At 49.6% G+C, this 23,245-nt stretch overlaps 1 protein-coding gene and 1 long non-coding RNA gene across 3 annotated transcripts in view; both read right to left on the bottom strand.

Annotated features, from left to right (window-relative positions):
• TBC1D8 (TBC1 domain family member 8) overlaps positions 1–14,634 on the bottom strand; it is a 53,499-nt gene extending 38,865 nt beyond the window's left edge. Inside the window, exon 1 of one of the 2 annotated variants that reach the window (XM_035116610.2) lies at positions 14,020–14,634. In XM_035116610.2, coding sequence (XP_034972501.1) covers positions 14,020–14,146 — 127 coding nt within the window. In that variant the 5' untranslated portion in view covers positions 14,147–14,634. The remainder of the gene's footprint in view (positions 1–14,019) is intronic. The other variant, XM_035116611.2, reaches the window with a different exon arrangement.
• A 1,768-nt stretch (positions 14,635–16,402) lies between these two features.
• LOC132591980 (uncharacterized) lies at positions 16,403–23,192 on the bottom strand. Its single transcript, XR_009557447.1, has 3 exons — positions 22,795–23,192; positions 19,425–19,526; positions 16,403–18,400 (listed from the first exon to the last, which is right to left on the bottom strand). It is a non-coding gene; the product is annotated as an uncharacterized LOC132591980 (long non-coding RNA).
• Positions 23,193–23,245: the final 53 nt, after the last annotated feature.

The following is a 23,245-nucleotide window of genomic DNA, read 5'->3' as shown; positions in this document are numbered from 1 at the left end:
TTTCTGTGATGAAAGGAAAATATTATAAAGCATTTGAAAAGGGTCATTGATAAGAAAATTAGGACCATATTGAAATATTTTAATCAATTTCTACCAATAGTATCACATTGTCCTCCCTTGTATAATAACTTCATAAAAATAGTAATAAGTTGTAACTAAGTTTTTGATATTTTGAAACCCAAAGAACAATAGTCTGTAATAAATAAATTTTTGATAGCTACAAATCACTGCAGCACCAACTTGGAAAAGACATAATTACAGAATATAATTTGGGAAACGGTAAGGAGAGGAAAAAAAATAAGGCAGAAGCACTAAGAAAAGGAAACCACCATGGAAGGCAACTCTCAAGGAAGAACAAAATGACTATCAAAATCAATTTTCAATATAATGTTACCTGGGAGCAACAAAATCTAATTCCAAAATAAGGATAAAACCCTTTCTAAAAGCAATGCCCTCAGATAACCTTCTTTGAAGGAAAGATATAAGATACCTCTACTCCCAAGGAAGTTTTTATTGAAATGTGTTGGATTTTTAAAATAATGTTGATTCTGGTAGAATAACATTTCCTATCTAGCTGCAGCTTATTTGAGGCTTGTCTCTTTTTTGTGATAACTAGGTGCGCAAACCTGAAAGTCAAGAGCTGGGATTTAAGTCAATTGATACCCACTAACTTCACATGGACTAACTAACATGTTGATCAGCATCACAGAATCAAGGCTGCTTCTAGACTGGGGGCTCCTAGCTCTACTCACTACCAAATTATTGGTCTTCCACTGTAAGCTGCAAGTGGAACTGCAGTTTACTTTCCAACCTGGCATCACACCTAACCCCTGTGATGGGTACTTCATCACCCCAATTTTCAAATCAATATTTTAATTAGGCCTAAAGTACTTTTATGCCAGAAAGGTATATACCACCATAATGGTTATGAACATTCCCCTGAAAGCTGCATCTCTTTCTGGAATTTTCCAATTTTTCATATTCTCATCTCACAACACCTTTTAATGTGTTTGGTATCAAAATACATTTCTTTGTTGGCAGGAAGATTGCTTCCAACAGCACAATCCTACACATCTCACATGTCTACTTGGAAATGTGCACCATTGGGTTCAACGGAGTTTATATCATACTAGTGGTTTTCAGCCCGTTCAATAACGGGCGCTAGAATCCTGGGGTTCGGAGAAGCGCTTGCGCAGCGCGTCTCCGAACCCTGGGACCTGTCCTTGCTGTCGGTGGCAGGGGGACAGGAACGGAGGAGGAGAAAGCGCTGCTTTCTCCTGCTCCGTTCCTCTCCCGCAGCCGCCGACAGGAAGCAGACATCCCAGGGTTCAGAGAAGCGCTTGCGCAGCGCTTCTCCGAACCCTGGGACCTGTCCTTGCTGTCGACGGCAGGGGGACAGGAACGGAGGAGGAGAAAGCGCTGCTTTCTCCTCCTCCGTTTCTCTCCCGCAGCCGCCGACAGGAAGCAGACATCCCAGGGTTCGGAGAAGCGCTTGCGCAGCGCTTCTCCGAACCCTGGGACCTGTCCTTGCTGTCGGCGGCAGGGGGACAGGAACGGAGGAGGAGAAAGCGCTGCTTTCTCCTCCTCCGTTCCTCTCCCGCAGCCGCCGACAGGAAGCAGACATCCCAGGGTTCGGAGAAGCGCTTGCGCAGCGCTTCTCCGAACCCTGGGACCTGTCCTTGCTGTCGGCGGCAGGGGGACAGGAACGGAGGAGGAGAAAGCGCTGCTTTCTCCTCCTCCGTTTCTCTCCCGCAGCCGCCGACAGGAAGCAGACATCCCAGGGTTCGGAGAAGCGCTTGCGCAGCGCTTCTCCGAACCCTGGGACCTGTCCTTGCTGTCGGCGGCAGGGGACAGGAACGGAGGAGGAGAAAGCGCTGCTTTCTCCTCCTCCGTTCCTCTCCCGCAGCCGCCGACAGGAAGCAGACATCCCAGGGTTCGGAGAAGCGCTTGCGCAGCGCTTCTCCGAACCCTGGGACCTGTCCTTGCTGTCGGCGGCAGGGGGACAGGAACGGAGGAGGAGAAAGCGCTGCTTTCTCCTCCTCCGTTTCTCTCCCGCAGCCGCCGACAGGAAGCAGACATCCCAGGGTTCGGAGAAGCGCTTGCGCAGCGCTTCTCCGAACCCTGGGACCTGTCCTTGCTGTCGGCGGCAGGGGACAGGAACGGAGGAGGAGAAAGCGCTGCTTTCTCCTCCTCCGTTCCTCTCCCGCAGCCGCCGACAGGAAGCAGACATCCCAGGGTTCGGAGAAGCGCTTGCGCAGCGCTTCTCCGAACCCTGGGACCTGTCCTTGCTGTCGGCGGCAGGGGGACAGGAACGGAGGAGGAGAAAGCGCTGCTTTCTCCTCCTCCGTTTCTCTCCCGCAGCCGCCGACAGGAAGCAGACATCCCAGGGTTCGGAGAAGCGCTTGCGCAGCGCTTCTCCGAACCCTGGGACCTGTCCTTGCTGTCGGCGGCAGGGGACAGGAACGGAGGAGGAGAAAGCGCTGCTTTCTCCTCCTCCGTTCCTCTCCCGCAGCCGCCGACAGGAAGCAGACATCCCAGGGTTCGGAGAAGCGCTTGCGCAGCGCTTCTCCGAACCCTGGGACCTGTCCTTGCTGTCGGCGGCAGGGGGACAGGAACGGAGGAGGAGAAAGCGCTGCTTTCTCCTCCTCCGTTTCTCTCCCGCAGCCGCCGACAGGAAGCAGACATCCCAGGGTTCGGAGAAGCGCTTGCGCAGCGCTTCTCCGAACCCTGGGACCTGTCCTTGCTGTCGGCGGCAGGGGACAGGAACGGAGGAGGAGAAAGCGCTGCTTTCTCCTCCTCCGTTCCTCTCCCGCAGCCGCCGACAGGAAGCAGACATCCCAGGGTTCGGAGAAGCGCTTGCGCAGCGCTTCTCCGAACCCTGGGACCTGTCCTTGCTGTCGGCGGCAGGGGGACAGGAACGGAGGAGGAGAAAGCGCTGCTTTCTCCTCCTCCGTTTCTCTCCCGCAGCCGCCGACAGGAAGCAGACATCCCAGGGTTCGGAGAAGCGCTTGCGCAGCGCTTCTCCGAACCCTGGGACCTGTCCTTGCTGTCGGCGGCAGGGGACAGGAACGGAGGAGGAGAAAGCGCTGCTTTCTCCTCCTCCGTTCCTCTCCCGCAGCCGCCGACAGGAAGCAGACATCCCAGGGTTCGGAGAAGCGCTTGCGCAGCGCTTCTCCGAACCCTGGGACCTGTCCTTGCTGTCGACGGCAGGGGGACAGGAACGGAGGAGGAGAAAGCGCTGCTTTCTCCTCCTCCGTTTCTCTCCCGCAGCCGCCGACAGGAAGCAGACATCCCAGGGTTCGGAGAAGCGCTTGCGCAGCGCTTCTCCGAACCCTGGGACCTGTCCTTGCTGTCGGCGGCAGGGGACAGGAACGGAGGAGGAGAAAGCGCTGCTTTCTCCTCCTCCGTTCCTCTCCCGCAGCCGCCGACAGGAAGCAGACATCCCAGGGTTCGGAGAAGCGCTTGCGCAGCGCTTCTCCGAACCCTGGGACCTGTCCTTGCTGTCGGCGGCAGGGGGACAGGAACGGAGGAGGAGAAAGCGCTGCTTTCTCCTCCTCCGTTTCTCTCCCGCAGCCGCCGACAGGAAGCAGACATCCCAGGGTTCGGAGAAGCGCTTGCGCAGCGCTTCTCCGAACCCTGGGACCTGTCCTTGCTGTCGGCGGCAGGGGACAGGAACGGAGGAGGAGAAAGCGCTGCTTTCTCCTCCTCCGTTCCTCTCCCGCAGCCGCCGACAGGAAGCAGACATCCCAGGGTTCAGAGAAGCGCTTGCGCAGCGCTTCTCCGAACCCTGGGACCTGTCCTTGCTGTCGACGGCAGGGGGACAGGAACGGAGGAGGAGAAAGCGCTGCTTTCTCCTCCTCCGTTTCTCTCCCGCAGCCGCCGACAGGAAGCAGACATCCCAGGGTTCGGAGAAGCGCTTGCGCAGCGCTTCTCCGAACCCTGGGACCTGTCCTTGCTGTCGGCGGCAGGGGGACAGGAACGGAGGAGGAGAAAGCGCTGCTTTCTCCTCCTCCGTTCCTCTCCCGCAGCCGCCGACAGGAAGCAGACATCCCAGGGTTCGGAGAAGCGCTTGCGCAGCGCTTCTCCGAACCCTGGGACCTGTCCTTGCTGTCGGCGGCAGGGGGACAGGAACGGAGGAGGAGAAAGCGCTGCTTTCTCCTCCTCCGTTCCTCTCCCGCAGCCGCCGACAGGAAGCAGACATCCCAGGGTTCGGAGAAGCGCTTGCGCAGCGCTTCTCCGAACCCTGGGACCTGTCCTTGCTGTCGGCGGCAGGGGACAGGAACGGAGGAGGAGAAAGCGCTGCTTTCTCCTCCTCCGTTCCTCTCCCGCAGCCGCCGACAGGAAGCAGACATCCCAGGGTTCGGAGAAGCGCTTGCGCAGCGCTTCTCCGAACCCTGGGACCTGTCCTTGCTGTCGGCGGCAGGGGGACAGGAACGGAGGAGGAGAAAGCGCTGCTTTCTCCTCCTCCGTTTCTCTCCCGCAGCCGCCGACAGGAAGCAGACATCCCAGGGTTCGGAGAAGCGCTTGCGCAGCGCTTCTCCGAACCCTGGGACCTGTCCTTGCTGTCGGCGGCAGGGGACAGGAACGGAGGAGGAGAAAGCGCTGCTTTCTCCTCCTCCGTTCCTCTCCCGCAGCCGCCGACAGGAAGCAGACATCCCAGGGTTCGGAGAAGCGCTTGCGCAGCGCTTCTCCGAACCCTGGGACCTGTCCTTGCTGTCGGCGGCAGGGGGACAGGAACGGAGGAGGAGAAAGCGCTGCTTTCTCCTCCTCCGTTTCTCTCCCGCAGCCGCCGACAGGAAGCAGACATCCCAGGGTTCGGAGAAGCGCTTGCGCAGCGCTTCTCCGAACCCTGGGACCTGTCCTTGCTGTCGGCGGCAGGGGACAGGAACGGAGGAGGAGAAAGCGCTGCTTTCTCCTCCTCCGTTCCTCTCCCGCAGCCGCCGACAGGAAGCAGACATCCCAGGGTTCGGAGAAGCGCTTGCGCAGCGCTTCTCCGAACCCTGGGACCTGTCCTTGCTGTCGGCGGCAGGGGGACAGGAACGGAGGAGGAGAAAGCGCTGCTTTCTCCTCCTCCGTTTCTCTCCCGCAGCCGCCGACAGGAAGCAGACATCCCAGGGTTCGGAGAAGCGCTTGCGCAGCGCTTCTCCGAACCCTGGGACCTGTCCTTGCTGTCGGCGGCAGGGGACAGGAACGGAGGAGGAGAAAGCGCTGCTTTCTCCTCCTCCGTTCCTCTCCCGCAGCCGCCGACAGGAAGCAGACATCCCAGGGTTCGGAGAAGCGCTTGCGCAGCGCTTCTCCGAACCCTGGGACCTGTCCTTGCTGTCGGCGGCAGGGGGACAGGAACGGAGGAGGAGAAAGCGCTGCTTTCTCCTCCTCCGTTTCTCTCCCGCAGCCGCCGACAGGAAGCAGACATCCCAGGGTTCGGAGAAGCGCTTGCGCAGCGCTTCTCCGAACCCTGGGACCTGTCCTTGCTGTCGGCGGCAGGGGACAGGAACGGAGGAGGAGAAAGCGCTGCTTTCTCCTCCTCCGTTCCTCTCCCGCAGCCGCCGACAGGAAGCAGACATCCCAGGGTTCGGAGAAGCGCTTGCGCAGCGCTTCTCCGAACCCTGGGACCTGTCCTTGCTGTCGGCGGCAGGGGGACAGGAACGGAGGAGGAGAAAGCGCTGCTTTCTCCTCCTCCGTTTCTCTCCCGCAGCCGCCGACAGGAAGGACGCGCGCACTCTCCCCCCCCGCCTCCTCCAACCGCCGCTCCTCACGGCCAGGGAGGGTTGTGAGGAGGCCTTCGCCGGCCTCCACCCTCGCTTTCCTGACGTGCCCTGCAGTGAGGCGGTGTCCGGCGGGAGCGGCGGTTGGAGGAGGCAGAGTGGGGGGAGAGTGCGCGCTGCGCGCGCAGTCTCTGCTGTCCAATCCCTGTATCCCTGGGGCACATGCGCAGTGACCCAGGGACACACGGGACAGCTTGGACGCAGGGACATCTTGGACATCCTATATAATAATGTCCAAGATGTCCCTGCGTCCAAGCTGTCCCGTGTGTCCCTGGGTCACTGCGCATGTGCCCCAGGGATACAGGGATTGGACAGCAGAGACTGCGCGCGCGCGCGCACTCTCCCCCCACTCTGCCTCCTCCAACCGCCGCTCCCGCCGGACACCGCCTCACTGCAGGGCACGTCAGGAAAGCGAGGGTGGAGGCCGGCGAAGGCCTCCTCACAACCCTCCCTGGCCGTGAGGAGCGGCGGTTGGAGGAGGCGGGGGGGGGGGGAGAGTGCGCGCGTCCTTCCTGTCGGCGGCTGCGGGAGAGAAACGGAGGAGGAGAAAGCAGCGCTTTCTCCTCCTCCGTTCCTGTCCCCCTGCCGCCGACAGCAAGGACAGGTCCCAGGGTTCGGAGAAGCGCTGCGCAAGCGCTTCTCCGAACCCTGGGATGTCTGCTTCCTGTCGGCGGCTGCGGGAGAGGAACGGAGGAGGAGAAAGCAGCGCTTTCTCCTCCTCCGTTCCTGTCCCCTGCCGCCGACAGCAAGGACAGGTCCCAGGGTTCGGAGAAGCGCTGCGCAAGCGCTTCTCCGAACCCTGGGATGTCTGCTTCCTGTCGGCGGCTGCGGGAGAGAAACGGAGGAGGAGAAAGCAGCGCTTTCTCCTCCTCCGTTCCTGTCCCCCTGCCGCCGACAGCAAGGACAGGTCCCAGGGTTCGGAGAAGCGCTGCGCAAGCGCTTCTCCGAACCCTGGGATGTCTGCTTCCTGTCGGCGGCTGCGGGAGAGGAACGGAGGAGGAGAAAGCAGCGCTTTCTCCTCCTCCGTTCCTGTCCCCTGCCGCCGACAGCAAGGACAGGTCCCAGGGTTCGGAGAAGCGCTGCGCAAGCGCTTCTCCGAACCCTGGGATGTCTGCTTCCTGTCGGCGGCTGCGGGAGAGAAACGGAGGAGGAGAAAGCAGCGCTTTCTCCTCCTCCGTTCCTGTCCCCCTGCCGCCGACAGCAAGGACAGGTCCCAGGGTTCGGAGAAGCGCTGCGCAAGCGCTTCTCCGAACCCTGGGATGTCTGCTTCCTGTCGGCGGCTGCGGGAGAGGAACGGAGGAGGAGAAAGCAGCGCTTTCTCCTCCTCCGTTCCTGTCCCCTGCCGCCGACAGCAAGGACAGGTCCCAGGGTTCGGAGAAGCGCTGCGCAAGCGCTTCTCCGAACCCTGGGATGTCTGCTTCCTGTCGGCGGCTGCGGGAGAGAAACGGAGGAGGAGAAAGCAGCGCTTTCTCCTCCTCCGTTCCTGTCCCCCTGCCGCCGACAGCAAGGACAGGTCCCAGGGTTCGGAGAAGCGCTGCGCAAGCGCTTCTCCGAACCCTGGGATGTCTGCTTCCTGTCGGCGGCTGCGGGAGAGGAACGGAGGAGGAGAAAGCAGCGCTTTCTCCTCCTCCGTTCCTGTCCCCCTGCCGCCGACAGCAAGGACAGGTCCCAGGGTTCGGAGAAGCGCTGCGCAAGCGCTTCTCCGAACCCTGGGATGTCTGCTTCCTGTCGGCGGCTGCGGGAGAGAAACGGAGGAGGAGAAAGCAGCGCTTTCTCCTCCTCCGTTCCTGTCCCCCTGCCGTCGACAGCAAGGACAGGTCCCAGGGTTCGGAGAAGCGCTGCGCAAGCGCTTCTCTGAACCCTGGGATGTCTGCTTCCTGTCGGCGGCTGCGGGAGAGGAACGGAGCAGGAGAAAGCAGCGCTTTCTCCTCCTCCGTTCCTGTCCCCCTGCCATCGACAGCAAGGACAGGTCCCAGGGTTCGGAGAAGCGCTGCGCAAGCGCTTCTCTGAACCCTGGGATGTCTGCTTCCTGTCGGCGGCTGCGGGAGAGGAACGGAGGAGGAGAAAGCAGCGCTTTCTCCTCCTCCGTTCCTGTCCCCCTGCCACCGACAGCAAGGACAGGTCCCAGGGTTCGGAGACGCGCTGCGCAAGCGCTTCTCCGAACCCCAGGATTCTAGCGCCCGTTATTGAACGGGCTGAAAACCACTAGTTATTATATAGGATTACAAAACTGCAGCCTAATTGTTCTGGATGCAGAGAAATGACCCTAAGGATCATATTTCTGCTGGGGGGAGGACTTCTTATGCTTCTTATCTAGAGTTGAGATTTAATTAGACAGAACAACTGTTTGAGTGGACTAGACCATTTGTCAAATTCTTCTCTTTAAAATGAGATATACCAGTGGCATCAACACTATTATTCTTTGAGTTGAATGAGTGAGACAGACAGAGGGAGAGGGAGAGGGAGAGGGAGAGGGAGAGAGAGATGCAAAGGACAAAGTTCCTTGGCCTTTAATACCTTTGTAGAACGTATTTTGGTAGGTGTGGCTTTTTACAACTGCATAACAGGCTCAACCAACAAAAAAACCCCTCCTTTTTAGAAGCCCCATATTCCTTTACACATAGTCACCCTAAAGAGAGGTGAAAAACCAAGCATATGGTAAAAAAGTGAAGTGGAATTAAATGTGGGTCTTGGATCTGAGAAGTTGAAGACTAAGGCTAAATTACTATTTATAATCAACTGTTTGGGTGTTGAGAATCTTGACATTGTGTAATGATCAGTATATTGTGTAATGATCAGTATTAGATTTTATCTGTGGAACTGTTTCCATTGCTAAGGACATGCCGATGATAATAAAAAAGGAAATAAATTTCCTAAAGGATCAGTTGAAATAAAAGGCACATGATATAAATAGACATTTTTACACAAAAAAAGTTTATAAACCTAATAAAACTAGAAACATTAGCCATTAAGGAAGTACAGTATAGGAAGACTATCAAAAGATTTGGGTCGAATTACTAAGACTACAAAACTAATGAGTACATACACAAAATTTAAAACCGGGGGGGGGGGCTTTTATTTATGGCTGGGATTCATGTTAACCTTTTATTGATTTCTAGTATTATGATGATTAAAAATAATATGTTTTTGTTCTATTTATCTATATTCTCACAGTCAAATTTCGATTTTAGCAGCACAAGTGGGACGTACTTCTGAGTAAATACACATAATTGTGCTGCTAATTACTCAAACATCTGTAAAAAAAAGAATGCCATTAAATTAATATTATGCACTCTTTTTCACAGTGAACGCCAAAGATGGAAAATATTTTTGTTCTAGAACACTACCATTGTTTTGTTCATTTTACTCTTATTTTGAGAGTGTTTTCTTTCTGGGACAGAAAACGAACAGAAAATAAAGGGCAATTTGATAAGACAAAGCTAAAACCAACTTGGACTGCCTAAGGCAAACCATATATGGTAGTAGACATTTAGTTTTCATAAAACCCCCCAAAAGTATGATCCACCAAAGCAACTTTATTTTTCAACTTCACACCTGGGAAGGTCTGCCCCTTAGGCTCAGTGGCACAGTCATAATGTTTGTGAATGTCAGATACTTCAGTCATTGGTTGGGGCCTAACTCTAGCAGCTGAGAGACTATTTTTAGATCTGAAAATTAATCTCTCTTAACACAGCAATTAAAAGGGGCAAATGGAAAAGAGAGAACAAACCACCAATCCCATGTATATTCCATGGGAGAACAAAAGAACATGGTGAAATACAGAGACCAGTAGAAACCTCCCCAGACAGGTTGTGCAAAGGAATAGCTTTGAAAGTGAGATACTGGGAGTTCAATAGTAAAGTTTAACAAGTCAAAAAGGTCCAGTCTGACTCATGCATGCCTTATGAGACTTCTAATGTCAAACACCATTTCATCAAAAATGTGTCTCAAAATTCTACAAATGTGTTACGCTTTACCCATTTCAATGCATTGTTTCTTGTTTCTTCATTACGTTTCCCTTGTTTCTACATTTCATTTCTTCACTAACACACAAGTAAACCCAAAATAATGGTATCAAAACCACAGAGTGCCATATATAGTACTTTTTTATTATGAAACACATACACATCAAGTTGAGTGCCTCTGGAAAACCAGTTTTGATGCTTAAATTCTAACAACTCAAAATTAAGGGCTCGAGTCAGTGGAAGATAAAAACTGTTAAGCACAAACACATTTCAGACCACACCTAAGTAACGGATTGGAGATTCTCATCATCCCTGAACATTAGCCAAGTCAGCTGATGCTGATGAAAGCTGGGGCCCAAAAACATCTGAACGGGCCAAAGCTTCCCAACCCCGATTTAAGTACACCCAACCATCCTATATGCACACTATTCTTGTTGGTTTTTTACAGTACCGTATAAAAAAGCAAGGGAAAAGAGTAGGAGATCTGGAGCTCCTAGGCTGCCTCCTTATAACACCAGTGGAAGAAAAAAGTGGTGGTAGGGATGGTATTTTGGCCTTTTCTTTAGGGGAGGGGAAAAAGAATAATGGCTGGATTTGTTGGAAAAGGAAATACAGTATTTAGCTCAGGGAAGGAAATAGATTTAGAGTGGAATCTGGCCAACCAGATGTCTCTGGAAGCTCACAAGTAAGAGCAGGCAAAGGAACTTCCCTTTTGATTGTCTCTAGTATTCAGATGTATACTGCCTTTGGAGAGAGATTCCATTTAGCTATCACAGGTAATAAGCATTGATAAAACTTCTTTTCCAAGAATCACTCATTCATTTTGTAAAGCCTTCTTAGGTTGTGGACATTACCATACCCTGAGGCAGTGAATTCCATTAGTTAAATTATGTGTGGAGTACAGCTTAATTTCATGTATCTGATGGAGCAGATTGTGGTCCAGGAGCAATTCAGAGCATGGCACTGCAGTAAATGTTGGGTTGGGAGTGGGTACAGAACATTATGTCTGGGGGTTTGGTACTCAGACCCCAACTATGGGCGGTATTTAACTAAGTTTCATTCAGAATAGATATATTGGAATCAATGGACTTAATTTAGTCAGGTTCATTAATTTCAATGGGTCCACTCCGAGTAAAAATTAGTTGAATGGCACCCTATGTTCTGTAGTCAGTTTATGCTTAAGAGGCTTGTCTCTCAGGCCTGACTGCTTGCCTTCTGTAAGTTTGTTGTTTTGTTAGTCTGAACAGCAAATGTGAGGTCAAAGGTACAGTCAATGGCATTTAGGGTCCAGACAGTATCTTCTGTATTCTATTTTGTGGCCTTAGGTAAGGCACTTGCTTTCATCTTGTTCAGCATTCTAGACTGACTCAGACCACTGGTACGTCTATTTTGGTATTACTGTATCTACCTCCCAGAGTGTGATTTGTGGACCACCAGTGCTCTGCAGCTTATCCATATTGATTTCTACATTTTTATTGTTTCTTTTTAAATATTGTGTTTTATCACATTACAATGTGAATTCTATGGTATGTCAATGTCAATGCAATAAATTACAATATGTAAGATATAAAAGCAGCAATAAAAATACTATTTAAAATCATCTAGTGCAGCACATTACAACTGCTGCAACAGACAGAATAATCATCAAGTCGTCCACTGAGACCATCAGCAATTTTCAAGAGGTCTCTGGGAGGAAAATAATAGAATCCTAGAATTGCAGAGTTGGAGAAGTGTGGAAACCACTAGTCTATGGCAGTAGTCTTCAATATTTTCAGACCTGGCACTCACCTTTAACCCAAACATGCGTTTGGAGTGCATTTCTCAATTTTTTACCATGTATCTGTATGCTGGAAGTGCTGTGTTGCAGCCCATCTGAGATCAGACTGCAACCCAGGAGTGCACCCTGACCCACCAAGTGGACACCAATAGTCTGACTGACTGACTCTCTGGGGTTCAGATAGGGCTCATTCCCCAATTCTACTCTGGAGATGCTGGGGATTGAAGCTGCAACTTTCTGCATGCAAAGCCACTTGAGCTATAGGCCCAGACGTTGTAGGACAGATTGGACTTCTAGCATTCCCACATTTTGAAAGCACTAACTAACCCTGCTGCATGTTCAGTGTGATTTATTTGTATTACAGGCTGGACCTGCACTGGGCCAAAAAAGTTATTATTAACAACTGTTGCTTAAAAAAAATAACAAAATGATCTGTACTGCTTATTATTAGAAGTACAGTGGTACCTTGGTTTAAGAACAACCTTGTTTACAAACTATTCGGTTTATGAACTCCGCAAAACTGGAAGTAGTGTCCCAGTTTGCAAAGTTCACGCCGGTCTAAGAACGGAATCCGAACGGTGGAAGGGCACTGGCGGTGAGAGGTCTCATTAGAGAAAGTGTGCCTCAGTTTAAGAACGGTTTCGGTTTAAGAATGGACTTCCGCAATGGATTAAGTTTGTAAACCGAGGTACCGCTGTACTCAAATGTGAAGAAAGTCCCAGAAGCGTAATTGCTTGGTCTCCTGAAAAAGTTATATTGACACTTCACGGTTAGGAAAACTTATCTAGCCTGATTGCTACACAGACATTCTGTACTGGAATTGTGCCTGTGGTTACCCAATAGTGGAAAATCTAAGGGACTTTCAGAAGGAAAGCCAGTAGGCCATTATCTTCCAAAGCACCAATATATTAACAGAAATGTCAACATAATTAAACATGCCAGCACAGTTTATATTATTGGCCTACAATTACAGCAGAAATGTACTCCTGAATGAATTCACCAGAAGTTGTATGAGTGTTTTACAGTGCAATCCAATGTTTGTCTGCTTAGAAGTAAGTTCCATTGGGATAAAGGGAACTTACTATTCACTTGAAAATGAACAGGACTTCAGCCTTACTGTTTATCAACACCTGTGGCCCTCCAAATTCTGTTGGACTTGCAACTCTCATCAAGCCCTAGGCAACTCTGCCTAGGTCAGGGATGACAGGAGCTGTAGACCCACAATGTCTAGTTGACTCTAGACAAGGGTCACGACTTCCCCATCCCTGATTTACACACTCAAGGTGCTTATTCTAAACAATAATTAGGACTTTTGGGGCACTCATTTCATTCTCCAACTTACGATTCCCCCCCTTTCCCCAAATAATCTGTTCAATATGGAAAAATGTCCTTCATATTTTGTTTCTATTACACTATTCACCTTCTCTATTATGCCACCATTAAATTAGCTCAAATAAAACAATGCTTATTAGCTTATTTATGGGCATCATGGTGTTCTAAATACCAAATGCAGCACTGCTTTAAAGCCTTATGCACAATATACACAGCCCTGCCCATGCTGTTCCATATGGAGAGTCCTAAAGGCAGAGCTCTTTGCAAAATGTCACGTATTTTTGTTTCAAGCCGCAGTCTGTCTTAAATATAGCCTTCCATTGCCTTCTTATTCTACATATCTTATCTTGGCAAACTGGTAAAATCTAGCATCTCATGGACTCAGGCTAAGCTCTTCCACGTTTTTCCTCTCTATCGGATTTCCTCCTTTCTCCCCCATTAACAACAGCTGCTGCAGGCACCTGAACAAAAAACTCGAGTTGAATCCCACTCTGAAAACAATGGAGTTGTTCAGAGGACAGAAGCCTTTTATCACACGCCAAGAGGCTTAGCAAAAAATACAAAATATGGGCAAGGGGAGCTTCTATCTGCACACAGGTTACAGCTCCTTCCTCTACTCCACAGTGACTTTCCCCAACTATCAGGTGTGGGGAAAAGTGACTTTTTGCAATGCACAACCGGGGACGTGGGGTGTGTGTGGCAGAGGTAAGAATTCAGGTTGTCCCTGAACAAAGAGCCTGGTTTCTCTCCCCCCCCCCCGTCCATCTGCTTTCCCCCACCTCAGGGTGCAGGGCAGAGGCAAAAGCCCCTCCACCCAATCCATCAAGGCAAGGGGGTGCCCCCTCACACTATGGGAGTTACTTCCTCCTCTTCCTCAGCCCCGCCGCGTCCCAACCAAGGAGTCAAAAGACGACAGAAGTATAAAAGAAAAAAAAAGCAACAAAGAGAGAGAGTCCCCACTTTAGGGGACGTCTGGAGAGGGATCCTCCTGGAGGCTAATAATAATATCGCGGCCACGACAGACCCACTCCTTTCCCTCCGGAGGGGTTGGGAAGGCAAAGGGCGGCTGGCACTTCCACGCCTGCCGACCTGTAGACGAGCTTTCCCGGCGGGGGTCGCCGCCTACCCTCGGGCCCGCTTCCAGCACTTCATATGGGGTCGCCCCGGCCAAGCCCCTTACCGGTGAAGCGCCCGCCGCCGCCTCCGTGGCCCCGCCGCCGCTGCAGCACGAAGTAGCCGCTGCTCTTCTGCGTGACCCACAGCTTCAGGGCGTTTTTCAGCAGCACCTCCTCGGGCTTCAGCCACATCTTGACGCCGGCCAAGCCCCTCCGCCGCCAGGGGTCACATCGCCCGCTCCGCCGCCGCCGCCGCGGGACCCCGCCGCCCGTCAACTCGCCGTCGCCGGCGGCCAAGCGGAGGGGGCGCCCTCCGCCAACGCCCGCCCCGCGGGGAGGAGCTCGCCGGTGGGCCCGAGAGCCTTCTCCTCCTCCTCCCGGGGGAGCTGCCGCTGCGGTTGCCTGAAGCGAAGGGCGCCCTCGTCCTCCTGCCGCTGCCTCAGAGGAGTTTCTCCTCAGAAACAAGAGAGGGAGAAGAAACCTGGCCTGGCCCCTCCAGGACGGGGTGGGGGAAATGGGAGCGGGAGGAGCCGAAAGAGGAAATCCCCTGCCTCGTTTCCACTTCGCACACCGCTCGGCCTTGGCTTCTTCGTCCCGGCAGGCCCGCCCTGCTGTAGCTGAGGGAAGGAGGAGGCAACAACGCCGCCGCCGAGAACGTTTTCCTCGCGTGTATAGGACTAATTGCCTCCTTATATCCCAGAGGCGTGGAGGGAAAACGCCCGCGGGGCAAGAGCACGTGCAGAATGCGCGGTTACTGGGTGGGTTATGTTGTGTGTGTGCGCGTGTATCTAGGGCACGGGAGAAGAGGGTTGGTGGCTTTCAAACCTTGGCACACCTTTTATTTTATTTTTTTAAAGGAGCCCATGGGAATGGGACTTCTGCGAGAATGCTGAAACGACAAATCCGTCGAGGGAATTTTGAGAAGTTACTTTAAACGCACTTTTGTGAATGTAAACTGTTATGTAGAGCTTCTTTCTGCCAGCCAGAATGTTTATTTGACGTTTTAAATGGCTCTTTTCTGTTTTCTAACATTCCCAAATAGCTAGAGGGAGGCCCCTGTATGGTTTTACTTTAATGTGCAAAGATGCACATTATATCACCCTTTCACCACACTCATGAAAAGAGAAATGTGATGATGATCCATCACACAACCATGGGAAAGGGAAGAACTGCATGGTGCAAAACATGTCCAATGCCCATGGGGTTCAGCAGCGATCCATCAGGACCTCTTTCTGAGACTTGCTCATTAGGAAGAACCAGAATCGCCACAAAGCAATATGCCCCCATCCTGTCTCAACCAAAGGACTTCATAGTTGATCTTGAAGCTGTTGAGCTGTCCAGCAAAACTGCCCAGGACAAGGGTTGCCGGTGCAGGGTGGCACTATTTTGCCCACAGAAGACTTCCCTGGCACTCACAGGGTCCCCTTCCCCTGCTGAAATCTAGTTTGAAAGAAGCATTCTACAGTATTGCATTCTATTCTATTGTATGTGTTGTGTGCTTGGTTGTAGTGTGTCTGTTATTTGACTTATTATATTTCTCAGGTTTGCACAGAGAGTTCTGAAGTTGGAAGAGACCCCAAGGATCATTTGTCCAACCCCCTGCAATGCGCCCACAAGCCAGAAGAGGCTGACATTTGCCCTCTACCCTAGAGTGACCAAGGTTGCCTCCGTCCTAAAACTGAGTTGGAAATGGATCTAGATAATCAGTATAATCCAAAAATACCTGGCACTGGACCACCACACACTTAAGCGTCTTGCGCCGAAACCACATGAAATGACATGTAACAATCCAGAACTCCGGGATCTAAAGAAGTCTTATTTGACAAAGCTCTTGCCATTTATACCTTCCTTTAAGGTAGCAAGTCTTATACTGTAAAGGTAAAGGTAAAGGGACCCCTGACCATTAGGTCCATTCGTGACCGACTCTGGGTTGCGCACTCATCTCGCATTATTGGCCGAGGGAGCCGGCGTATAGCTTCCAGGTCATGTGGCCAGCATGACAAAGCTGCTTCTGGCAAACCAGAGCAGCACATGGAAACACCGTTTACCTTCCCGCTGTAGCGGTTCCTATTTATCTACTTGCATTTTGACGTGCTTTCAAACTGCTAGGTTGGCAGGAGCTGGGACCAAGCATCGGGAGCTCACCCCGTCACAGGGATTCGAACCACCGACCTTCTGATCAGCAAGCCCTAGGCTCAGTGGTTTAACCACAGTGCCACCTGGGTCCCAGCAAGTCTTATAGTCATCATCTAAACTTTTCTATTCTGCCTTTCATTAAACATTCCATTGCGATTTGCAACAATATTGAACAAACTCAATTAAAGACATTAAACAATAAATACAAGAAGCAACTGCAATAAGCCAGAAAAATCACAAGAAGCTAGGTTAGAAATGATCAGCAAATGCTTCGGCAAACAGCTGTATTTAAGAAAGTACCAAAAATGCATCACAACTGGTTTTTATTGTAGAGGGGAGCTTATTCCACAAACTGAGTGCCACAACAAAATAGGCCTTTTACTGTACCATGGAGGGCTACTGCGAGATGGACTGTGCCACAGACAAGGGCATCATCTGAACAGATTGATTACTGCATCTTCTTTCAATGAAGCAGTCTCTTTGCAACCCAACCAGTCACTCTGACTCTGGCAGCTAATTAGCAAAAGGAGCAAGCCTTAGGCTGCACATCTAAAAGGCATCCATAGTAACAGAACAAGCAGAAGCCAAGGTCCTGTTATCCTTCCCAGTGTTATTTTCCTGTGTAAACATGAAAGAGGGGTAATGGATTTCAGCACACTATAGTAGTTCCACCACCGTCACCCTCTATGACTTGGAGTATGAACTTTTGAAGTGGGTAGCCTCTCCTCATGGAAGCAATGTGCAAGGATTCTCCATGAACACGAGCCTCTCCAGTTCAGAAGTTCACCCTCCAACTTGTGGAGGGTGTCCAGGGGTGGAGCTAGAACATTTATCCCCATGCCTCCTCTCACTTGTTTATTTAACTTGTGTGAATGCTTGAAGAGGATTTATGAGTGGCTGTTGCTGTATTTGTGTTATGCTGCTAAGCTGGTGCCACGTATAATAGTGATGAGTCTCGGTCAGAGTGGGGGCCATTGTAGGATCAGGCTGAAAAATTACTGCTTTCTCAATCTTAATGCAAGTGGGAAGCAAACTGAACTGTTTCATAGCATCAGTGGTTTTAGTTGACTTATTTTTATCCTAAGGCCTTATATTATTTATGTGAGACCACTATCCTGCCAAAATGTTGTTTATTTGGCTAAGATCACTCAACAGGATTTTGAAATTTAAAAGGAACTTTTGCCTCGGAGATTAAATAGGTACAATGTTACTCTGCTCAAGATATTACAGTATATATCTTCTCATGCAGCTCTGTGGGAATGTTCTAATCTACAATATCCTTGCTTCATAATTCTTGCACTGAAATATAGCTGAATTCCCTTCCCTCTTTTTCAGCATGATGGGAAAAAATAGGCATTTACAATTCTTTGGTGCTCATGAATCCTCACAATTACGCATTTTCTTTACATTATATCCCATTATGACTATTTGGCAGCTGTGCAGCAAACAGTCTCTAAACAGCACTTACACAATAAGAGCACACATCAAGTTTCAAGGCCGTGCTCAGAATCTGAACAATGTCAGAATTCATCTGGTTTGTATCAATGTTATTACTGACCACAGCAATATGGAAAATGTATGCCTTGCCCTGCAATCCTACTACACCAAGACATTTCCTATTACGTTTCTAACATGCCACCTGGGGATTTCAAAATTCCAATAGTTAAAAGCAGCTGCAGAGGGCAGAAACATGGAATAAACATATTCTGTTATCTTGCCAGATGCACTGTGTGTCTCAGTAACTTTATTCATTGGTTTTCTTTAATATTGTTGGCCAATGAGAATATCACCAAAAGGAAAATGCCCATAACCAAGAGATGTAGAGAAACTCTACATTCCTCCCCTAAATTTCCATCATTCATTAAGATACATACACACTTTTAGTTCCTTTCTTTACAAACATAAGGGGGGGGGATACAGACAATGTTGCACCCGTGGCTGAATTATAATGGTGCAATTGGAGTAATTGCACCAGGGTCCTTTTCTGCAAGGACACCCAGACGCTGAGCTTTCATTTAAAAACAAGGAACCGGTAAGTATGTAGCCATCCTGGAAGAAAAGTTTAAAAGCAAAATGTGCAGGCAACCAATTCTGTGAGATGAGCCAGCTTCTGCATGTCAGTAATTTTAGCCAGACTTCAGTGAAGTCAGAGTTTTGACAAGTAAGTTGCTTGGACACCAAGCTATAGGAATCACTCCCTGGGCACCTGCTCCCTTTTAGTGCACTTTGTTTCTTGCTTCAGTCTCATTTTCTAGTCCTTGGAATCTCTAGTTTGCATTTCCTTCCTTTCTTGCAACCAGTATATATTTCCTGTAGAGGATTCAACCAAAACCAATTACTCCCTGTACATTAGTTTCTGCACATCTACTACACAGCAAGTGTAGTTACCCTATTAGTAACCACAGTATACGTAATTATCCATTAATAACTATACTAAAATACTTTATTCAAACACTTTTTCCAGACTCCCACTGGTCCACTTCAGTGAAGCCTCACCAGCTGACTATAATTGAGGGCTTTTGTTGAATTCCCATGTTTCAGCCCCTAGTAAAGAGTAGGTCTGTTTCTGCTGTCCTGTCCTGGAATCTTCATCTGGTTCTCCTGCCAGACAGACACTATAGCCTAGCACTCCAAAGTGTCTCTCCCTTCTCCCTCAGTGCCACAGACAGGTGCTCTTCTCATCTCTTCGGTCTGAGCCCAGTGATTCAGCTGCCCCAGGCAAGTCATCGGTCACCAACACACACTGCCCTCCTTTCAGAGATTATTTTTTCTTCTGCAATCTTATTTCTTCACTGTCTTCTGGTTGAACACCATGAACATCAAGCACCCATCAGCATGAACTAACTAACTAACCCTCCTGCTGACCACCACATGGCCATATATACATTACTACCAGTCAACTGCACCGATTACGGTAACTAAGAATTCTAAATCTGCAGTAACCAATCTGAATATGCAAGTCTTCTATTCTTCTTTTGCATACTGAGAGTTCTAATTCCTCCATGCTGTCAGTTAAGATCTCCCAGTGACAGTTAAACAAACTTCCACATAACCGGAGGATTCCCCCATCAAACACATTACAATACAAATGGCAGCCAGAATATATTACACAATATCAATTAAAACACAATTTAAATAGATAGGATTTCTTCACAAGTGCCAATTAACCCTTTCTGACTGTTGATCCTGGTGTTGTCACACTGTACCAAAAGCATTATTACAATGTGGGTTTGTTCCATGGTGACTTCCTTCTGGACTGAGATCATTATACATATAAATCTAGTTTTAGAATCTTTGAAATTCACTGATATATATTCAGTTTTGAATTACATACCGGCACTGTGGGAACTATCAGATGGACAACATAAATAGGTCCCAAGGGCTTTTGTGGCAACAAAAAGATGCATTCTCCAGCACTGGAAAGATAAATCCCCACCTGCAATTGTACAATGGAGAGAGGACATTAATGTACTTTCTGCATTTGGACATGCAGTTTTTAACAGACAACAGATTCCAGACTCCAAGTGGGGCATTTGGATGGCAGATAATGATATTAATGGTTAGACAGTCTGTTAATGGACTTTTACAAAGCACTCTTATTTTTTTATATAGTTGTTACCAACAATTATTTATCTGCAATTTTTTCTAATGCCAAGTATAAATATTTTAAAAAGCCACGTAGGTTGGCTTGTTTTAAACTAACCATAGTTAATGTTAAGCAGTTTGTTGATTCAGACAGAATGACTAACAGCAGTTAGCAAAAGCTTTTTACTACCTCCTTGTCCTGACTATATGGGAGGAGGGGGCAGCACAAGGCCAGGAGGAGGCTTCATCCAAATGCAGTAACTACCGTATACATGCCTTCCAACATTATCTTTCCTCAAGTCATCAGCCTGCAATTGGTCCCATATCAACCATTAGCTATCTACATAGCTCTTAGCCTTGTTTGCTTATCACACTTCTACATTTTGACTTTTTAAATGTAAGGACTACCGTACTAATTGTGACTTCTGTTTATTAGGAGGACTCATTCAGTACCTGAGAATGGTCACTTAATACAGAGGAAAGGCTAGGTATAATTTGGGCCAACATGTCCTCCTAAACCCATATTTGGTGACATAAGGGGGACACAGAGAGGCACTTATTGGGAGAAGTAACAGTAGGCATGCGGGTGGCATTGTGGTCTAAACCACAGAGTCTAGGGCTTGCCGATCAGTAGGTCAGCAGTTCAAATCCCCGTGACGGGGTGAGCTCCCGTTGCTCGGTCCCAACTCCTATCAACCTAGCAGTTCAAAAGCACATCAAAGTGCAAGTAGATAAATAGGTACCGCTTCAGTGGGGAAGGTAAACGCCGTTTCTGTGTGCTGCTTTGGTTCGCCAGAAGCGGCTTAGTCATGCTGGCCACATGACCTGGAAGCTGTACGCCGGCTCCCTTGGCCAATAACGCGAGATGAGCGCCGCAACCCCAGAGTCATCCGCGACTGGACCTAATGGTCAGGGGTCCCTTTACCTTTACCTTTAACAGTAGGCAGGAAGGCTGCTCAACCCCTCCCACACTTGCCATTGCCACACTCTTCATGCCACTGTTTCTTCATTGGCTTTTTATAAGGGGCTGCTCACTCTGCTCAGAAATAACAGTCAATGTCGCTATAATGAACATACCAAAACACACACTCTTTAATGGGCTCACTTAAATTGGTCCCCTTCCCAAGTGTAAAAATACTTTGTTGTACTAACTTTCTGCTCTGTTTTAAATATGAACACTCACTGCAGTGTTCAAATAGCAGGGCCGCTGAAGAAAATCAATATTTTTCTATTATGTACATGCATTATAGCTATGCAATATATCGTACAAATATGTGTAATGGCTTTCAGCATTAAGGTAAGATGGAAAAAGCATAGATACACTAAAACTACATCACACTTCAAAAACACCAAAGAACTGATTGTGGAAATATGGCATGTTTCCAATGTTAGTCTTACTCAAAGTAGATGCATTGAACTTAATGGTTTATGATTAACTTAGGCCAGTGGTTTTCAAACAGGGTGCCTTGAATGATAGTCAGGGGTGTTGCGGGCAACACTGGCCTCTGTCCCTTTCCTTCCCTCCCTCCTCTGATGCCCTCTTGCATCTCTGCCTCCCAAAAGCTTGCACAGCTGTTTGTTGCAGCAGCCCTGGCTACAAGGTCCCCAGGCAAATGGTGCCTCTGGGGCTGGCCAATGGGTGCTTCCCGGGCCTCCGTGAGACAGCGTGAGGAGGCACCTCACTTTGGGGTGCACGGGGGGGGGAGGCAGTTCAGAGACTAGGGGTGGCAGCTGCAGCTGCTCAGGGGACTCCCAAGGAGATGGGAGAGGAGAGGAGGCTGAGGGAACACTCCACAAGGGAGGGTGTTTGAAAAAAGGGTGAGGGACTGCCAGCTCTGCAGGCAAGGGGTGACATAACTGGGCTCCTGAGCCCCACAGGGGTGACACAGAAAAAATGTAGTTGGTCAAGGGAGCCATGGACTCAAAAAGGTTGAAAACCTCTGACTTAGGCCCATCCGAACTGTTATTGAACTATTTGTATGTGGTTTAATGCAGAATAAAAAAACAAACAAATTGGATTAAACTGAGGACAGATGTAGGTGACATATTCAGCTTTGACATGCATGGAAGCTACCACCACAGCCTGATCCTAAACCATGTTTACTCAAAAATAATCATGCTGCAAAACTGATGCTGCAATCCTATAACTATTTACCCCAGAGTAAGCCACTGGAACTCAAAGTGACTCACTTTGAAGTATGCATTGCAGTGGAACCTCGGTTTTCAAATGTACTGTACTCCGTTCTGGAAGTCTGGTTGACTTCTGAAACGTTCAAAAACCGAGGATCAAAGGGCTGTCAGCAATGTCAACAGGAGGGGAAAATGGGAAAACGTGCCTTGGAAGCCGTTCAACTTCTGCTTCTGAAACCTTCGGCAGCTAAGATGTTCGAAAACAGAGGTTTGACTATAAGATTAACTGAGAGGCTCAAATTCTAGCAAACTCATCTGGATGCAAGACCTGTTGAACTTAGGTTGTGTACACACAGGGGCTGCATATCCCACGAGATTAGTGGAAGTCTGCTTCACCTTGCCTCATGGGTGGGGCGGCTTGTGTACACACTCCTGTCTTCTATATCTTCTGCACTCCCTCTGCTGGTTTCTGAAGCCCTCTATATGGGATACTAGTCACAATCCACATCTAAGATGTAGTTTACTGAGAAACCCTGTGTTTTGATGCATTTCCTCCCAAAGCAGCTTTGAAACATAAGCCATATGAAGCCAGAATCGTCACCGTCTCTCCACCCACCAGTGTGGACTTGGAAACACATCCAAGTGTATGGCCAAATGTGATTGGAAACACAGAAGGATCATAGAGTTGGAGTCACCCAGGGTCATCTAGTCCAACCCCCTGCAATGCAGCAATCTTTTGCCAACGTGGGACTCAAACCCACAACCCTCAGATTAAGAGTCTCATGCTCTACCAACTGAGTTATCCCTCAAGACCTCGCTGCATCTTAAGCCGGCAATGCACCTTATTTCGCAGTAAATGTGCACAAGATGCTGCGAGTCAAGAATCACTGCATAACCCACTGAAATCGGAATGGGTTACACTTCTCACGCGCAAAGACACGCTCAGGGCCTCTCAGCTCTGTAAATTAAAATTGCATTGGTTCAGTTACCTTTATTCTAAAAAAAAATCTGCTTGGAAAACAGACTACTGTACAAACGTCCAAGCAACACATTACTCAACAGTCCCGGCAAAGCGCTCCACCTCAAAGGAAGAAACAGCCAATCCCATTCCTCTCCCTTGAAGTTTTAGCTCTCCGAGCGGCCAATCCCGCTTCTCATTTCGAGTATCTGGGTTCGGAAGAGCCCAATCCCTTTCGCCGAGGGGGAGCCACGGAGCTGTTCCCAACCACTGGAGGATCGCGGCTTGCTTCCGCTGCTCCCCACCCCCCGGCCGCCTCCCTTTGGTTGCCGGGGTGTCGCCGCTCCTTCCCTCTACTGTATAAGCTTTGCGGCAATGTCGGAAAGCGGGGCCCGCTATTCGGCGGCGAGCGACTTTACGGTAGAGCCCGCTCGTGCGGAGCGATAGTCGCGATATCTAGATAGAGCGTGGGCGGCAGAACG

This window comes from Zootoca vivipara, chromosome 4 (genome assembly GCF_963506605.1).
Source record: "Zootoca vivipara chromosome 4, rZooViv1.1, whole genome shotgun sequence".
Classification (NCBI taxonomy): domain Eukaryota; kingdom Metazoa; phylum Chordata; class Lepidosauria; order Squamata; family Lacertidae; genus Zootoca; species Zootoca vivipara.
This window is presented reverse-complemented; position numbering and strand designations above follow the sequence as displayed.